The sequence below is a fragment of the Serinus canaria genome, chromosome 5 (assembly GCF_022539315.1).
Source record: "Serinus canaria isolate serCan28SL12 chromosome 5, serCan2020, whole genome shotgun sequence".
NCBI lineage: Eukaryota > Metazoa > Chordata > Aves > Passeriformes > Fringillidae > Serinus > Serinus canaria.
In genome coordinates, this window is record NC_066319.1 from 179800 (window position 1) to 196174 (window position 16375).

Consider the following 16375-nt stretch of genomic DNA (forward strand, 5'->3'; position numbering starts at 1 on the left):
TGTGGAGTGATCATACATAATAACAGAAATAACTAGAGGACTCTGATTGGAAGAATTATTTCTTATTGCAGCGAGCGCAATTCCTTAAGAGAACGAAAAGCCAGTGTTTGCTGGGTTATTATCCCTTTTTATCTGTTTGTGCTTGCATGGGAACAGAAAGATGATAAATAATAATGCAGCTGAAATAATAGAGTTTCTGTCCATGTAATGCTATAAGAGCAAATAATTGTGCTGTTACATAACAGAAAAAACTTAACACAAAAATCATATAACACAGTGATTCTAAAACTGTGCAACGCTGGTATCACAGCTGTGTTTTAATAAGAAGTCATTAATCAAAAACAAACTAGAAACCAAATTCTCAGCCAAGAAAATAATAAAGTTGTAATTAGAATTACATCTCAAATTAGAGATCTACTGCAAAAGGTAATATCAAAAGTGCAACTATAAAAAGCAGCAATCTACACCCCTGTGACTTGGTGACATAAGCGAAGATGTGCAGTGACAAATTAAGAAGGAATTAGAGAAAAACATTAATAAACATTGCAACAGAGGAGAAAAATCCACTGCAATACTAGCTTCAGACATTGCTACATGAAAAAGCATGAACATGTATGTTTCTAATACATACTTCTAATACAGTAAGCTTTTAAAAATTACTCTCTTAAATTAATTGCATCTTTAAAAGAACAAATGACTTACGACATTGAGTGACATGATGATCATAAAATTGATACAGACTCCAGTGCCAGATGTTGCAAACTGCCAATACTTCTTGATGAAATACCACTTGAAAGAAGCAAACTGCTCCATGGCTACCAGTCGATACACCACAACTGCAAACACTGCAGTAAGGACCAGTGAAATCTACAGGTACGTATTTATGAGCAGAGGTATTAGAACAAAAGGAATCACATCTGAAATTATATCTGCTGAAATAATAAAACAAATGTTTTAAAGACTGATATTGTTTTTGGAGAGCAGAATTTGAGAGAACAAAAAACCAAGACGAGTTACAACATTTCTTTACTGATCTTTTCCAGTATAACTATATTCCATCTTGGGAAACAAAGAAATCCCTGAACAAGCAGTAAGGCAGACAATAAGTTTTGCCTATGTTACGTAAATCCACTAATCTTAATGAATGCACTCGTCCTGAGTTACTATTTATGTCAGAGTAAGATGATTACAATACAACAGTATTATTAAACATCACCATGAAGAATATTCCTGAGACAGACACCATCAGTCGACTGAGCTTATCAGGGAAAGGCTGAAAAGGTTCAGGTTTTCCTGTGATGGGATTTACTCTTTCCACTTGGGAATATTTAGCTTCAAACTGGGGACGCAGTTCTTCCTGGAACGACAGGGTGGATTCCATTTGTTGTATTACTTATTTCTCTCAAGGATCAGACATACATGTAGTACATTATACTGATACAGGTCATTTTTCATAATGCTTCAACTCAAATACCTAAATAATTTGCTCTTTTGAAAATCCAAAGAACAGAAATCACAGGAGCCTTCCCCACTATGTGAGGGTCTTATCAAGAATCATGGGTCATATTGCTGACTTAGACACTAGATTGCAAAAACTGGTAACAAAACTATAAATTAGGGTCAGTTATAATGGTGCTGTTTGTGTTATGAGAGCATTTATTCAAAATAGCCACCAGCTTTTATCTACCCATCCACAGAAAGCTGTAAAACAAGGGAAGTCTATTGACTTAAACTGCAATTCAATCACCAATACAGATAAACTACAGCTATGCTGACTAGTAATTTATGGAATAAAAAAAATTTATTATTGCTGATGCTGACAGCAGAATGTTCAAGGATAAGATATATCTCTCCAAGGATACAAAATCTAGTTTCTGTCTTGTTGCTTGTCTTGGTCCTATTTTTTTGCAGGATCAAGAACTTCCAGAACAAGAAACCATGGAACTGAAAGGCATCTGTGCTGACATCAGAAGCAGATCCTGTCCCCTGTACAGGAAGTATCTGCACTCAGGTTTTCCAAGGCTACTTTTAATAAATGTAGAATTATATTTGGAATTATAATGTTAGTTGAAGAAGGCAAAGTATCCTTGTACAATCTCAAGCATACCTTTGAATTCTGCAACTAGTGCTATAAATACAAATATGATCTGAAGGACGAACTCAGATGACTAACATACAATATGGATTGATACTCAGACTTTAACCACGCTGATAACATGGTTTACATGTAAACTTCTGTTTCTTCTTACCTCTTCATCTTCCCAGTCTATGAGGTCCCAATCATAAGTCAATACAGCTCTCCGTCTTTTCCAAAACTCTAGAAAGACTGTTGCTGTGGAAAACAACTGTACTTTAACTACGGGGCGGGGGTGGGGGGGGAAGGGCCATGCAGATCTCAAGAAAATCAGCAATGTAACATATCATTAGCCACTTTCTGACAGTTTTCCTCATAGAATCTGAAAACTCTAAGTAGCTTCAGGATAATCCTTGTTTTTAAAACAGTACTGAACAACGTTTATTTAAGAAACATATTTTTGTTGTCTGCAGTAGCTGAATGGAGATAGGTACCTGTAAACATGAGACATTGCCATCCCTTTAAATTCATCATTTTGCTTTTCATTTTATTCAAAACATAGAATCTACTCTTGAAGAAACAAGGAAACACATACACAATGATATCTATTAATAAAGAGACAAGAGCTATCTCCTTTTATTCAGCTCAAATGGTACAGCTGGGAACTTCTTTCCCAGCTATACCAGATTTATACTGTAGCAGTCTTGCTACTAGAATAATTCCTTAGACAATTATTTCTAATCTAGGTGTGAGACCATAATCAGATTTTCCATGTACTTGGGGGTTTGGATAAGATAATTACACCTAATAAATAACTCCAAAATTCCAAAACACTGTAGTCTGTCACTGAGGATAAGACATCTTGTTTAGGGTGTGACTGCTGACAAAACGTAGAATTGTCCAATTGTTACTCGAAAAACAATGAATTCAAAGAGGAAGTAAGAAAATTTGCTTCCTTCTAGAAAGCCAACTGCTCAGAAGAAGGATTTGTAACTCAAAATAAACAGGATGGTTTATCTATATTTCTGTACTATGTTAAATATCTTTTGGGGTTTCTATACATACTTGATACATAATTAGTTATCATAATTAGTTATATATATTATACCTATATCTACATAATTATACATGACTTATTTATATAATATATGCTCTTCACATTGCTCTTAATGTTATATACAACGAAGCTAAGCTGGGGATAATACACAACTCAATTAAAAAACCCAAATGAACAAATTAATAAAACCAGACCTTATTCTCTCTGCCCCCCGCCCAAAACAAAACAAACAAACAAAAAAACCCCACAAAAAAAAAACAAAAAAAAAAAGAAAAAAAACAAAACACAAACTCTCTAAAAAATCACTCATAGGAAAAAGCATAGGAAAGTAGGAAAGGCTTGATAACAAAAGAAAGAAGTTACTTTTGTCAGCCTTCAGATGTATAAATCTCCTTCATTCAGGTGGTGAAGTACCCACGTACATGGACATCCAAATAATTAACGATGCTGAAGAATAATTATAGAATTTACTGTGCTGTCATATCAGAGCTCATGTGTGGGAGTTAAAAACTGGATGATCCCGACCTGTTTCATATATAGAAAAAATACCCCTCACCAAAACCTCACTGAACAACATATGCTGAACAGCAGACCTACTACCATCATGTGACTTCAAGGTGAGGTTTTCTCATTCTTCTCAATCTAACATTTGAAAAATTAATGCCTAATACACAGTTTTCAGTCTTGCACTGCAAAAGAAGTCTACACACAAATTCAGCCTCATTCATAACCTCTAGACTGATTTACCTTTCAATTTGCTCCTGGCAGCATTCATATGACACTCACATCTCAAGGCCACAAAACATTATCCATCAACTTTCCAGGTTAATTGTAAAAATTCTAATTCTTCACAAGGCAGCATAAATTTTTAGCATGCTCTTAGAATTGCTATCTGCCCAGAAAACATTGCCTTGAAAATACCATCCATGTATGTTTGATGACCACACTCCATAGCAATGTGCATTATCAACGTGGTTTTGAATTACTCCCTTCTGAGTATGAGGTCTGTTTATAGAACAAAGGAATTTTCTTACAAAATGAAGCTTTTGTTCCAGAATCATGAAATGGGTAAGACTGGAAGGGAGTGGATCATCTGGTCTAACCTCCCTGCTCAAGGATGGTCATCCGAGAGCATATGGTACACGATTGCATCCAGGCAACCCAGTTCTTGAATATCTCCAATGAGGGACACTCCCCAACCTCTCTGAGCAACCTCTTCCAGAGCAAGCAGGAGAGAAGTCCTTCCTCACATTCAGGTGAAAATTACTGTGCATTAGTTTCTGCTCATTGCATCTTGTCCTATTGTTTGGCACTAAGCAGATCCTAGCTCCATCCTCTAAACACCCTTCTTTCAGATACCCAGATACATTGATGAGATAACCTCACAGTCATCGCTCAAGGATGAACAGGCCCAGCTCCCTTAGCCTTTCAACAACTCTAGGAACTCCTTGTCTTTCTTGACATGAGGAGCTCAAAGCAGGACACAGCTATCCAGATGTGCCTCACCAGGCAGTCCAGATGTGCTTCACCAGGGCTGGGCAGAGGGGCAGGATCACCCCCCTTGACTTGCTGGCAGCAGTCTCCCTAATGCACCACAGGACCCTACTGGCCACGTTGCCCACAAGGCACACTGCTGGCCCACGGACAATTTCTCATCCACCAGGACCCCCTGCTCCTTTACCACAGAGCTGCTTCCCAGCAGGTAAGTCTGTTCGGGTGCATGGACTTGCTCCTCCCCAGGTGCAGGACCCCACATTTCCCTCTGTTGAATTTGACACAGTTCCGCTCTGTACATCTCTCCAGCCTGTCGAGGTCCCTCTGAAGGGATGCACAGCACTCTGGGGCCATTTCTCCCATCTTTGTGTCATCAGCAATCATGCTGAGGGGGGCATCTGCCCCTTGGTCCAAGTCACTGATGAGTAAGTTACAAAATACTGGGACCAGTATTGAACCTTGGGGGACACCACCAGTGACAGGCCTCCAGCCAGACCCTGTGCCAATGATTACAGCTCTCTGGGATTGAGGTGAGTCTGACTGCTAAGTAGTTTCCTGGGTCCTCCTTCTTTCACTTGGAAATTGGGATGAGATTTGCTTCCTTTCAGTATTCAGGCACCTCTTCTGATAACTAAGACCTTTCAAAGATGTTTGTGAACAGCCTAGCTATGGTGTCTGCCAACTCTTTCAGCACTCACGGATGCATCCTGTCAAGGCCCACGTACTTGTGGATGTCAAGTTTGTCTAAGTGTTCTCTAACCCAATCGTGCTTGAGCAAGGAAACTGACCTTCTTTTACCCTGGGCAGCTGGGACAGAGATAGACCAATGCAAAGAAGATGCTCAGTAGCTCTGCCTCTTCTGTGTCTTCAGCTACAAGGGCCTCCCCACACTTAGTAATGGGCCACATGATTCTTAGTTTTCCTTTTGTTATGGATAAGCCTTTGAATAAGCATTTCTTGTCCTTTATGTCCTTGCCCAGATTTAATTTCAGATGGGCCTTGGCCTTCCTTGTTTCATTTCTACTTACTCTGATCACCTCTCTATATGCATGCCAAGTGACCTGGCCCTGCTTCCATCTCTTGTTTATTTCCTGCTCATGCTTGACAGGAATTCTGTACTCATTCACATAGGTCTTTTGACTGCTTTGCCTGATTCCTTTCTCAATGCGATTCATCATTCTTGAGCCCTGAGAAAGTGGTCCTTGAATATCAACCAACTCTCTTAGACCCCTGTTCCCTGCAGGGCCAATTCCCATGGGATTTTTCCAAGAGATCCCTAAAGAGGCTAATGTGAGCTCACCTGAATACCATCGTTGTAATTTTACTTGCTGCCTTGCTTCCTCTTTATCCAGTACTGACCTCCACAATCACATGATCCCTGCAGCCAAGGTGGCTCCCAACCTTCACATTTCCAACAAGACTTCCCTGTTTGTTAGTATGAGGTCAAGCAACATGCAACTCCTTGGGGAATCCTCTACTACCTGTCTCACAAAGTTGTAATCAATGCTTTCCAGGAACCTCCTGGACTGTTTGTGCTTTGCTGTGTTGCTTCTCCAGCAGATGTCAGGGTAGGTAAAGTCCCTCACAAGAACCAGTGCTGTGACCTTGAGGCTGCTTCAAGCTGCCTACAGAAGACCTCATCCATTTTTTATTCCTGATCAGCTGGCCTGTAGCAAACACCCACAACAGTGTCACCCTTCCAAGTAATCCCCTTTACCCTGACCTGTAAGTTCTCAACTTAGTAATAACCCCAAGTCAGAGCTGAATTCCAAGTCTTGCCTCACACAGGACAACTCTGTCACCATGTCCTCCCTGGTCTGCCCATCCTAAACAGTGTGTAGCCCTTAATGACAACATTCCAGTCATGTGAGCTATCCTACAACACCTCCATCAGCACACTGAGATCAATATTGCAATTGCAATATTGATCAAGATGAGATCAATGTTGCAATTGATATTGATCAAGATGAGATCAATTTTGTTGATCATCAATATTATATTGATTCTTATGAGGTGATTCTTATGTCATTAACACTTAGGAACATAATGTTTCCAGCATCAACATGTGATAAATCAGTGAGGTTTCTATTGTATAACACTAACTTATTTTACCAACTTATTTGGGTCTTCACTGAGTAACTTGGTTTGTTTAAATAAAACCATTTTAAAAAGTGAATTTCTTGCAGATTCTGTACCCAATAAACTTTGAACTCAACACCATGCAACCGTCCTGTGGAATGACACTCATTTTTCTGCTTGTAAGACTGCAATGGAACAGAAGCAATACTGAGGCTGGAGTAGTAAAAGAAACAAGTAAAGGAAATCATACAATTACAAAAAAACCATCAGTCTCCAGTGCAAGTAACTTCACAGAGATTTTTTCTGCATATGACTACCACAGTAAGTCCTTCTACCACAAGTCATGCTCCACCAGCAGCTGGTCAATGTCAAAGAGAATGTAGTGAAAACAACAGAAAATATCAGTGGTGCAAAAACTATATCCCTGAGGTCCTCTGATGGCACCAACTTCTCTTAAAATGTGTAAAATAAATGGAATAACTCAGCCACAAATATCTACTGAATGTCTTTAGCAACACTTAGAACAACAGGTGACTTTTCTGAAGTGACCAAAAGTGCTGCAGCTACATCTCCTTCCACAGTGACACCAAGTCATTCCACAGTCATGTAGACTGCCCTTGGAGCTTTAGTACTCCCAGTGATAACTTTCAGTCAAACCCACCACGTTGTTCCCCATCAGTGTCATTCTCACATCACCCATGATGAAGCAGGACAATCCTACCCCAAATTTCAAACCCATTCAGCAAACAACAAAGCTACCTTTAATAATTCCAGCAACCCTCCTACTGCATCACCAAAAGATGCCAAGGAAGGTAAGGTAAATTCCAAGTGGTTTACAAGTGACCTAGTACAGACTAAAACTACAGCTCACCCAAAATAAAACATGTACTTTTCAAATTATTTACACTTTAATTAATTATTTAACACTTCCCAGAGTGAGAGAACCTAGTGACAGGTATTGCCGATTTTCACTGGAATAGAACTTCAAAGCAGATGTGTAGAAATTAGATTTAAAATATACAGCACATCAACTTATTAAAGTTCAGATATTTTTGTGACCAAAGATGACTTCTTATAAACAGTTCCAAAGGAATTACTCATTGTGCATTTAATTACCAAGTTAAGTATGCGTAGGAAAACAATGGAACATAAAACTTTCATTGCACTTTTCTATCCTGCTATTCTGAATCAGGTCTTCAGGAAAAGAAAAGATTAGAAGGCACAGTAATTTTTTGCGTTAATTAGCTTTCAAGCTTTTAACACAGAACTCAAAGTACAGTTTGTACTAAGAACTGAAGGATCATCCGAATTTCATGTTTCCCATCATAGTTAATACATAGCTAATAATTACAAGGGACTTGATTTTTAGCTAACATTGATTGAAAAGGAATGAAGAGTTGGAGAGCATGTTTACTTCCAAGAAAAACTGAGTATCTTGAAGAAAATTTTTATGAAATTTGAGGGGAAATCTTGAAGAAATGCATTTATTCTGCTAATTGAACCAGTGCATGAAGCATTACTGAATTTTTAACTTTGCACACACAGAAGTTGAAATTTAGAAGCTGCAATTTTAACTGCTGTCCTAAGTGCTTACAAATAATTGCATTCAATGAATGATGACTGGTTTTTTCTTTAATTAAAAAATAGTTGTGGATGCAGTAATTAAACCTGAAACCTTTTTATTTGATTAAAAACTCATTTAGCTGCCTTTTTATTTTTCCTAAATCCCCGTTATTTCCCCAAACTTCAAGAATGGAGATGTCTGTTTTCATTTAAAAAGGCAGAAAGTCTCTCAGAAAGGCTGGTTTACTTATAGTTTGCAAAGTGTTTCAGACCCTTGCTGAAAAGTCCCACTCACTGGTTTAATAGATTTATTAGTCCCAATCAACTGTTTCATCTTTGTTTCTTTTTCTCACAGACAAAAACAACAAAGAAGAAGGAATAGCTGGCATCTCTGCAGAAGCCATTTTGGCATCTGTATTAATTGGCTGGGTTGGATATTTTATCTGTGCTACCAAGAGGCCTAAGTCATTTTCCCTCAGAAAATTCCTATTTCCCACAGAAAATTTCCTAGGCTGACACAAGGAGTGATCCAGGTAAGGAACAGCACAAGTGTTTTGTATAAGAACATTGCTTATTTCTGCACAGAGCTGCTTAAATAGTCTCATCTTACTGAATTATTAGGATATCATCGACTCCAGCCGAACTAGCTTTCAACTGACATAATTTATTATTTAAAATTTTTAGCTTAACCAATATTCCTCTTAACTCTGTATCTCCTCCTTACAAGTTATTCTTTTAAGCTCTGAAATATCAGGAAAATAGTTTCTAGTATCAGTGAACCTGTTCAAAGAATTGTGGGCAAGTTTAAAACTATAGCTTGAATGCTCTCTCAAACCTTGATTAACTGAAAAAAAACTAGACTCTTTAGACATCCAATGTCAGTTACAAAATTAGGGATGAAGCTACATCTGTTTTCAGAAGTAAAAATATTTTTAAGAGGTTTAAAAATATTTTTGTCTTCTTTTGGTTTCTCCATGAGTATGTAAAAACTTGTATTGAAGTGCAATCACAGTCCAAACATCTATATAATGTTCCTGGTCCTTATTTTTAAATATTTAAACAGTTACTGAGAGGCCAAACACATCTTTTTTCTCATAGAAAATAAAATCAAAATAAATTTTGGCAATATGCCCTTTCCAGCTTAAAAGCAAGAGCTAAAAGCTGCCAGAACATCAGATTAGGAAGCAGCATTGAAGGCTGACCACCCATGTGAGTGCTGAATGGGTGTTGCTACAAGGACATGAGTTATCTTCAGAAATAACGAATCAGGGCCCTCATCTCCTCCTCTCCCCTATATCAGAAAGCAGTTAACTGGACTTGCATGTGATACCTGTGAGGGACTGCTGAATTATATCATGAGGTACCCCGCAGATAGTGATTCAAATCTTCCAAGACATATATAAAAAAAAATGTTATTCCTTCAGTTCTTCACTTAAACAATTCTCCTGAACCATATGATAAGAGTCAGAGGTGCCTCACAAAAGACAAGGCAGAGGAAGACAGTGCAGGGCGCCCATCTGATGACATTCCAATGCTGACATCACACCATCTCACCCTTCATTGCAATGCTTGCTTCAGATTATATTTTTGCCCGTTATCTACACCCCTTTCATTTTTCCCAAAACAACCTGGCCATTGTTACCTTACAGCCATTACTGTGCAAACAATGTCTGGAAAAGTAAGGAAAAAATCACAAGACACACCAATATACAACAGGCAGGGTCCAGTAGCAGAGCGTCACTCCTCTACTTTGCAATTAAATGATCAACCTCTGCTTTTCCTGGAAGGATATTATACTTGCTTTCTTAGAAATAACAAAAAAAAATAGCACCCAGGTAAGATTTGCTTTGTGTAATTTTGGTGAATAATGTAACAGGGGAACATTTGACTAGGATTACAATGATATTTTAGTATCAATACATAAAAACATCCTCAACTTCACTACTTTGAAGTGAAACTATTCCATCCTAATATAATTTCTATCTGCAAAACGAATCAGGTCATTATTTTCCCAAATTTACATCTGTACCTTCTCCAGTGAATATGCCAAGATTTATTAGGTTTACTTGGATTACTTAATTTGGATTACTTCAAGTTTGCTGGGGAGAATGGAATTACTGAATGAGCTACATCTAACCTTTGACTAGATGACACTGATTTAGTATCACTATCCATGGGGAAAAAAAGATGACAAGCTTCTATTCCTCTGTCAAACAAATCTGTTGTTTGAATTGCACGCTAGATCTGTAGAAATTATTTAAAACGTGCCAGTACAGATTAGATAGGAGAAATACTTAACGAGAGAGGAAAGGAATTCTCTGATACATACATAGGTATTCTAAAGAGCATGGTCCAGTTCTGCCCAGCTAAAGAGTAAAATTATGGCAATATAAAGCAAATAATTGCATAGCTTATCTGCTTGCAATTAACAGATGTGTCTAAATAGAAAGAACATGTAAAAGAAACAATTTTAAAGGCACAGAATAAACAAAATAAAGTGCAGAGAAAAGTACCCATGAGGGATATGTCCTCGTTATTATGCTCTGCTAAAACACTTTAATTAGTGTGGAGATTGTGGATCACACTGATGGAATGGAATTATCTCACTAACTGTCTGCAAATGTTCCCATGAGGTTTTATTCAGTATGTGAGTAAATTACATGCACATACACCCCAGAGAGAAACTATGTCAGTCATACTGAATATGAGTGAAAGAGGTATTTATTTTAAATATTAAAGATTTCAGCCCATATATGCAATTTTGCCCTTTTGAGCTCAGTCATAGAAACAGCATATGTACCATCAATATCAGGACCCGATTTCTAACATAGCATCCAGCATGTTTGGCAGCAGACTGAAAATCTGAGACAGATTTACCTATATTACATGAGAATATCACTCTGATGCTTGAAATAAAGAAAAATGTAATGCTCAGCTTTCACCTTCCTTAGCCAATATAATACCATCTTTCCTGTGGTAAAGCAGTGTCATCCAAGCAAATTCCTCCATAAACTTGAATGTTGGCCTCAGATGAGAATGGAAAGGGCTCTCTTGAAGGAGAGCTTAGAGATGAAGAGATGCTAAGAAGTTATCTCTGTTGTCTGCACTGCTAACTATATAATTAAATGCACTGTATTTTAGGAATTTTTGAAAGAAGTAATTAATAACTGGAAGACAGTAATAGCAAGATTAGCAGTAAATGAAGACATATGAATGAGGAAAGTAATCCAAGTATGAAGTAATCAGTGTGCCCTTTAGTTACAGTATGTTAATTTTTAACAACCCAATAATAATTTTTGCACATATGGGGATGTGCTTCTGTTCTCCATGTAACTATTTGATGTTTTGCTGTTGTTTGTATATTGTTACTTGCTTTTACCATGCCAACCTCCAAAATTTGTGACCTTTGTTCTTACTCTCAGTTACAGTCATTAATATGTATTCATGCACGTTACATAAATAAAGCTGTTGTGTACCATTTCATTCAAAACGGTGAAACTCTGGCTTGAATGCAGACAGCTCAATGTATGCAAACTAGTGTCATTTCCTCAGTGTTTACACAGACAAACATGTTAATTAGTAGAACCAATTATCTCTGGTTCTGTTCTTCTTCCATATTTCCCAGCAGCAAAATCCTATTAGCTGCAGTGAAAGCTAATTCTACTGAGGATTTAATGTTGGGCCATTAAATCTGTCTTTTATGGCACTATTACATTGATCTTCTACAAGAGGCAGGACTATTTTTGGTAACTCCTGCTCAGCAGTGTCCTCTGTGGATGCGCCCCTCCTTGGCTTTGAGCTGCACAATACAATGTGTGCAACAGCCGTGGGAACATAACAAGAGATTTGGACTGAGAATTTCAATGGAAATACCTTAACTGCAGTAAGCACTTAACTTCAAACCTTTCCTATACTTTCCTCTAATTAGCTCCCATAAAACCATTCTCATTTTTTCTACAAGAATCATCTACAAGATGTGATTTTAATATTGGCTCAAGATCATTAACACAACCCACGTGTTTTCCTCTAAAAGGACTTTGGCCTAAATAATATAAAATTCAGGGTTAAAGACATACAGGACCCTAAAGAAAATCATTACATTAGGTGTTTATATACATACATTTATATAAAAGCTGTTACCCATTACTAGAATAGAAATTTAAGTTAATGAAAATGAAAAAAATTAGTTTGTGTGGCAAAATCATAATCCTTCTTAAGCTTTTATCCAGAGCTATAATCTCCTTTGACAAGTAATCATATAAAAGGGTCAGGTGAACTAAAAATAAAAAAAAACCAACCAAGAAAAAACGTACTTACCCCAAATTGCCATAAAAATTGCAAAGAAGACAGTCCCTCCGTTATCAAATAAATGTGTAACCTGAGTAAAAAAATGAACACATAAGGAAAAAATAATACTGCCACCTCATCTTTTGCCCCACATAGTCCCAGGGTACATAACTGGCATCAGAAACCAAAGGCCAAGTTTTCTCATAAGTAGTCCTACTAGCACGTTTCTTTTACCAAGGTTTGTCAATGTCACACTCTGACTTCCAGTATAATTTGAAATCTGCTGTTCCAGACTATTACTTTATGCATAACCAGTCATTTTGTTTCACAGACACTGAGCTGTTTTGTCCATATGCACACAGACTAAAATTTCATCCAGAATTTTTGTCATATGGTAGGTCAAACTTAACCTCAACCATTTCTATTTTACAGCTTTTGTTGTCATCTTATTGCAAAAGTTCTTGGTGATTTCTCATGGACAGCTCCTCACAGCACTGACTCCTTCTTCTTCACGGCACAGCCAACAAACTCCATCTCTCTCCTCAACCAGCTAACCCACTCTTTTGTAGCACTTTTAATTGGACACAGCTGTGGCCTATTAAGGGCAGGCCTGTTCCTTATCTTTGGTAATTAGTACAGCTGCAACTCCTCAGGGGTGAGATTACCTTCTGCACTATTTTCTTAAATGCTATCCCCCCACAGGTTTTTATGAGCTAAAAAAACCTCTTTGCTTTTCTCCATCTACATACTTACTGTCCCTTGATTCCATTTTGTTCTTCTACCTAGGTATTTTGCAATTTCTGGTGTGATTATTTAAGTTTGAAGAATAGCTTCTTGTAGCAAAAGATTTAATTCTATAAAATCTTTGCATTAGTTTGACAGAACAAAGCAGGAAAAAAAATTCAAAAAGAAAGTTAGCAAAGGAAACAGAGCAGTAAGATAGTTATAGAGGAAAGTAGGAAAAACCTCACAAAAAAGTTTAATTATGAAGTCCTCACAGAGGAGTTAATAAGTTGATGAAAATAATACAAATTTATTAATAAGGAAATGCTCAAAGAAAGGAATTTTAGAAAAACCACAGATTCATTACAGAGCACTCCCTTATTAGAAAGAAGTATTACAAAGGCTGAAAACATCTGTAGAGAAACAACACGTTTTTTAGGAAACTTGGTAGAAACAAGGGCAGCCATTATACAACCACAATTATCTTGATAGCAATAACACAATAATTACCTTGGCATATATGCAGCTTTCATTGAGTTTTTGTAATGTGCAATTGCGTTCGCACATAGGGCACATAATGGTTTCGTTTGCCTCGCAGATCTCTTTGCTTTAGTAGGAGATAGGAAAATAAAGGTTATAAAAACACTTCTAGCATTCACAAGGTTTTCTGAGTTATGCCATTTATATTGTCTGTTTGTCAACAGTGCGTGCACCACAAAACTGAGCAAATAAAATAAATTAAAAGTGAATATTTGGCTGGGAAAGCCTAATCCCAAATCAGGAATCTGAACACTATGGGCCATAGAGTAGCATACAATATTTCTGGGCATCATGTTACACTTCTCACACTAGCAAATTCTCTCCCAAATATCTTAAACAGAAAATTGCTCTCTACCCTTCAAATGCATTTACAGCCTACTTTTGTAAATTATTAATAATAAGATACCAAACATTCAGAGGATAGACAACACTGGTACATCTACATTGATCTCAATTAAATGACATCATTTGTATGTAATTGAGCAAAGAAGAGAAACACTATGACAAGAGGCAAAAGTCAGTATGAGAGGGGGATATTTGCTCCCTTTTGGTGGTACCCTTCCTTCTTCTCCATTTCCAACTTGCCCATGGCAGCCAGAGAGATGAACTACAGAGAGAATCTTCTTATCCACAGAGGGCAGAGATTCATGGCCCTGTGCTGAGCTCCTGACATAGGCTGATAGATACATATGCATCTCACATGAAGTATATATTTATATAATGTTTATAGAGAGAGAGAGCAAGAGAGAGAGAGAGCGAGCGCGCACCAACTGCTACCAGATCCTGAGCATGGAGCAAGCAGAGGCAGGCACTTGGACAAGTCATAAACAAGACAAACTAATTCTTAGATATGACATCATTCTGCATCACCCTCAAATTACTGCTGCAGAAAACCTATGGCTGGCATGGTAAGCAGTGTTTGGTTCCATGGCAGTACGTACTCCATATTTGCTTATTACTTCTCTACTCAAACTGTGCTGGATATCTGGAAAAAAAAAAGAAAATGATCGTTTCCTGCCTGCAGCCACTAGAGCTGGGCTGATGGCAGCTTCCTGGACCTGGGAGGTGAAAGAACATCACTGAGGAAAGTATCTTTCTGCAAAACTGATTTGATCATCTGTTAAATTCAGATTTTGTAGTACACAAGACAGATAAAAAATAAGAATTTGTGATGGAATTTATCATACTTAAATCAACACCTCCTAACAGCCATGGATTCCTTATAACAGGCATAATAAACCTGTTTCATATGAAACAGTGTTCCCAAGAAAATATTGAATCTGGGGAAACATGCCAGTTCTGACATTGCCGTAATGCCCTAACATTGTGTTTCAATTTCTAATTTCCACTGGGTTTCCTATGGTTAGATTTTTTTAAGGTAACATATCCAATTCTGTTTCCTCCAGATTGCCATTGAACACTCCATTTGTGTATGGTGGTAGCTGAAGTGCTTAAAATCAAATGATAGATTTTAATACTCTTACAGATGCTTATCTAGAATTTTCTTTAAAAGAACGCAAAAACACCAGACAAATAATCTCTCAATTCCAGACTACAGCAAGCATAAGAACAGGTGTGCAGTCCATCTACCTGCTAATGGATGACTTCTGTCTGCTCTAGGTACAAAGTTTCTGTCTAATCCTTACTAATACCTTCCAAACTAAGTAAAAAAAAAATATGGCAAGGATATGGCAACAATATCTATTATCAGTAGCATTTAGAATTGCCTAAGTACATTTATTGTATTGTATTGTGGTACAGAAAACATCTACATATATTTTACCAGGCCAGACATAATCAGCTTGAGTCACACATTTCACAGCCGCTCTTACTAACATGGTTGTAGCGATGCAATGACAGGACAGTGCTGAGCCATGACTGACCAGAGGGACTGCACACACATTCACACAATCAAAGGCAGGAAGAACCTTCTCCACAGAATTAACACTACCAGATTATAGATGTGGGGCTGCCACAGAGCACGTGGTTACGACTTCTGCCATAACCAATCCTCTGACAGCATTGTGAAATGAACACTGGCTAATGATAGCTGCAATAAATATATGAATATTCACCTTCCCTTGCAGGCATATAGAGCTTATATGAGCATTTACCTAACTTTCAGTCTCTTGTTTCCCACACAGCGCACAGAGGTCTGGGGCACTCTGGCACTCTGTGTAGCACAGCACGACACTGACGTGTCTCAGGATGAGACCCAATGGAACCAGGAACACACTCAAATGTGCTTTGTCTGTCTTTTCTCTGCAGCTACTAAGCAGCAGCCAAGGGAAAAAACTGAGGACAGAAACCCTCAAAAGCTAGCCTACCTCTGCTCATTTACAACATCCTGCAACCTTCAGCAAGAAAGATAACTGCATTTTTCTGTTAAAAAGGAGTTGTCCCTGCAAGTCTTCCTGGAAGAAGCACATGACACACAGGAGGTGTTCTATTCTGTGCTGGTGCAGCCTCACCTCGAATATGGTGTGCAGTTTTGGGAGCCACAATATAAGAAAGATATAAAGCTATTAAGAGAGTCTCCAAGAGGGCCACAAAGATGG

General features: G+C 37.9%; 1 protein-coding gene across 1 annotated transcript in view; it reads right to left on the reverse strand.

Annotated features, from left to right (window-relative positions):
- The window catches only part of ANO3 (anoctamin 3), an 89935-nt gene that overhangs the window by 12915 nt on the left and 60645 nt on the right, over nucleotides 1-16375 (reverse strand). The window contains exons 12-16 of the mRNA XM_050975589.1: nucleotides 13788-13884; nucleotides 12585-12645; nucleotides 2250-2332; nucleotides 1217-1357; nucleotides 703-867 (exon numbers count right to left, since the gene is read on the reverse strand). Of these exons, the coding sequence (XP_050831546.1) occupies nucleotides 703-867; nucleotides 1217-1357; nucleotides 2250-2332; nucleotides 12585-12645; nucleotides 13788-13884 (547 nt within the window). The remainder of the gene's footprint in view (nucleotides 1-702; nucleotides 868-1216; nucleotides 1358-2249; nucleotides 2333-12584; nucleotides 12646-13787; nucleotides 13885-16375) is intronic.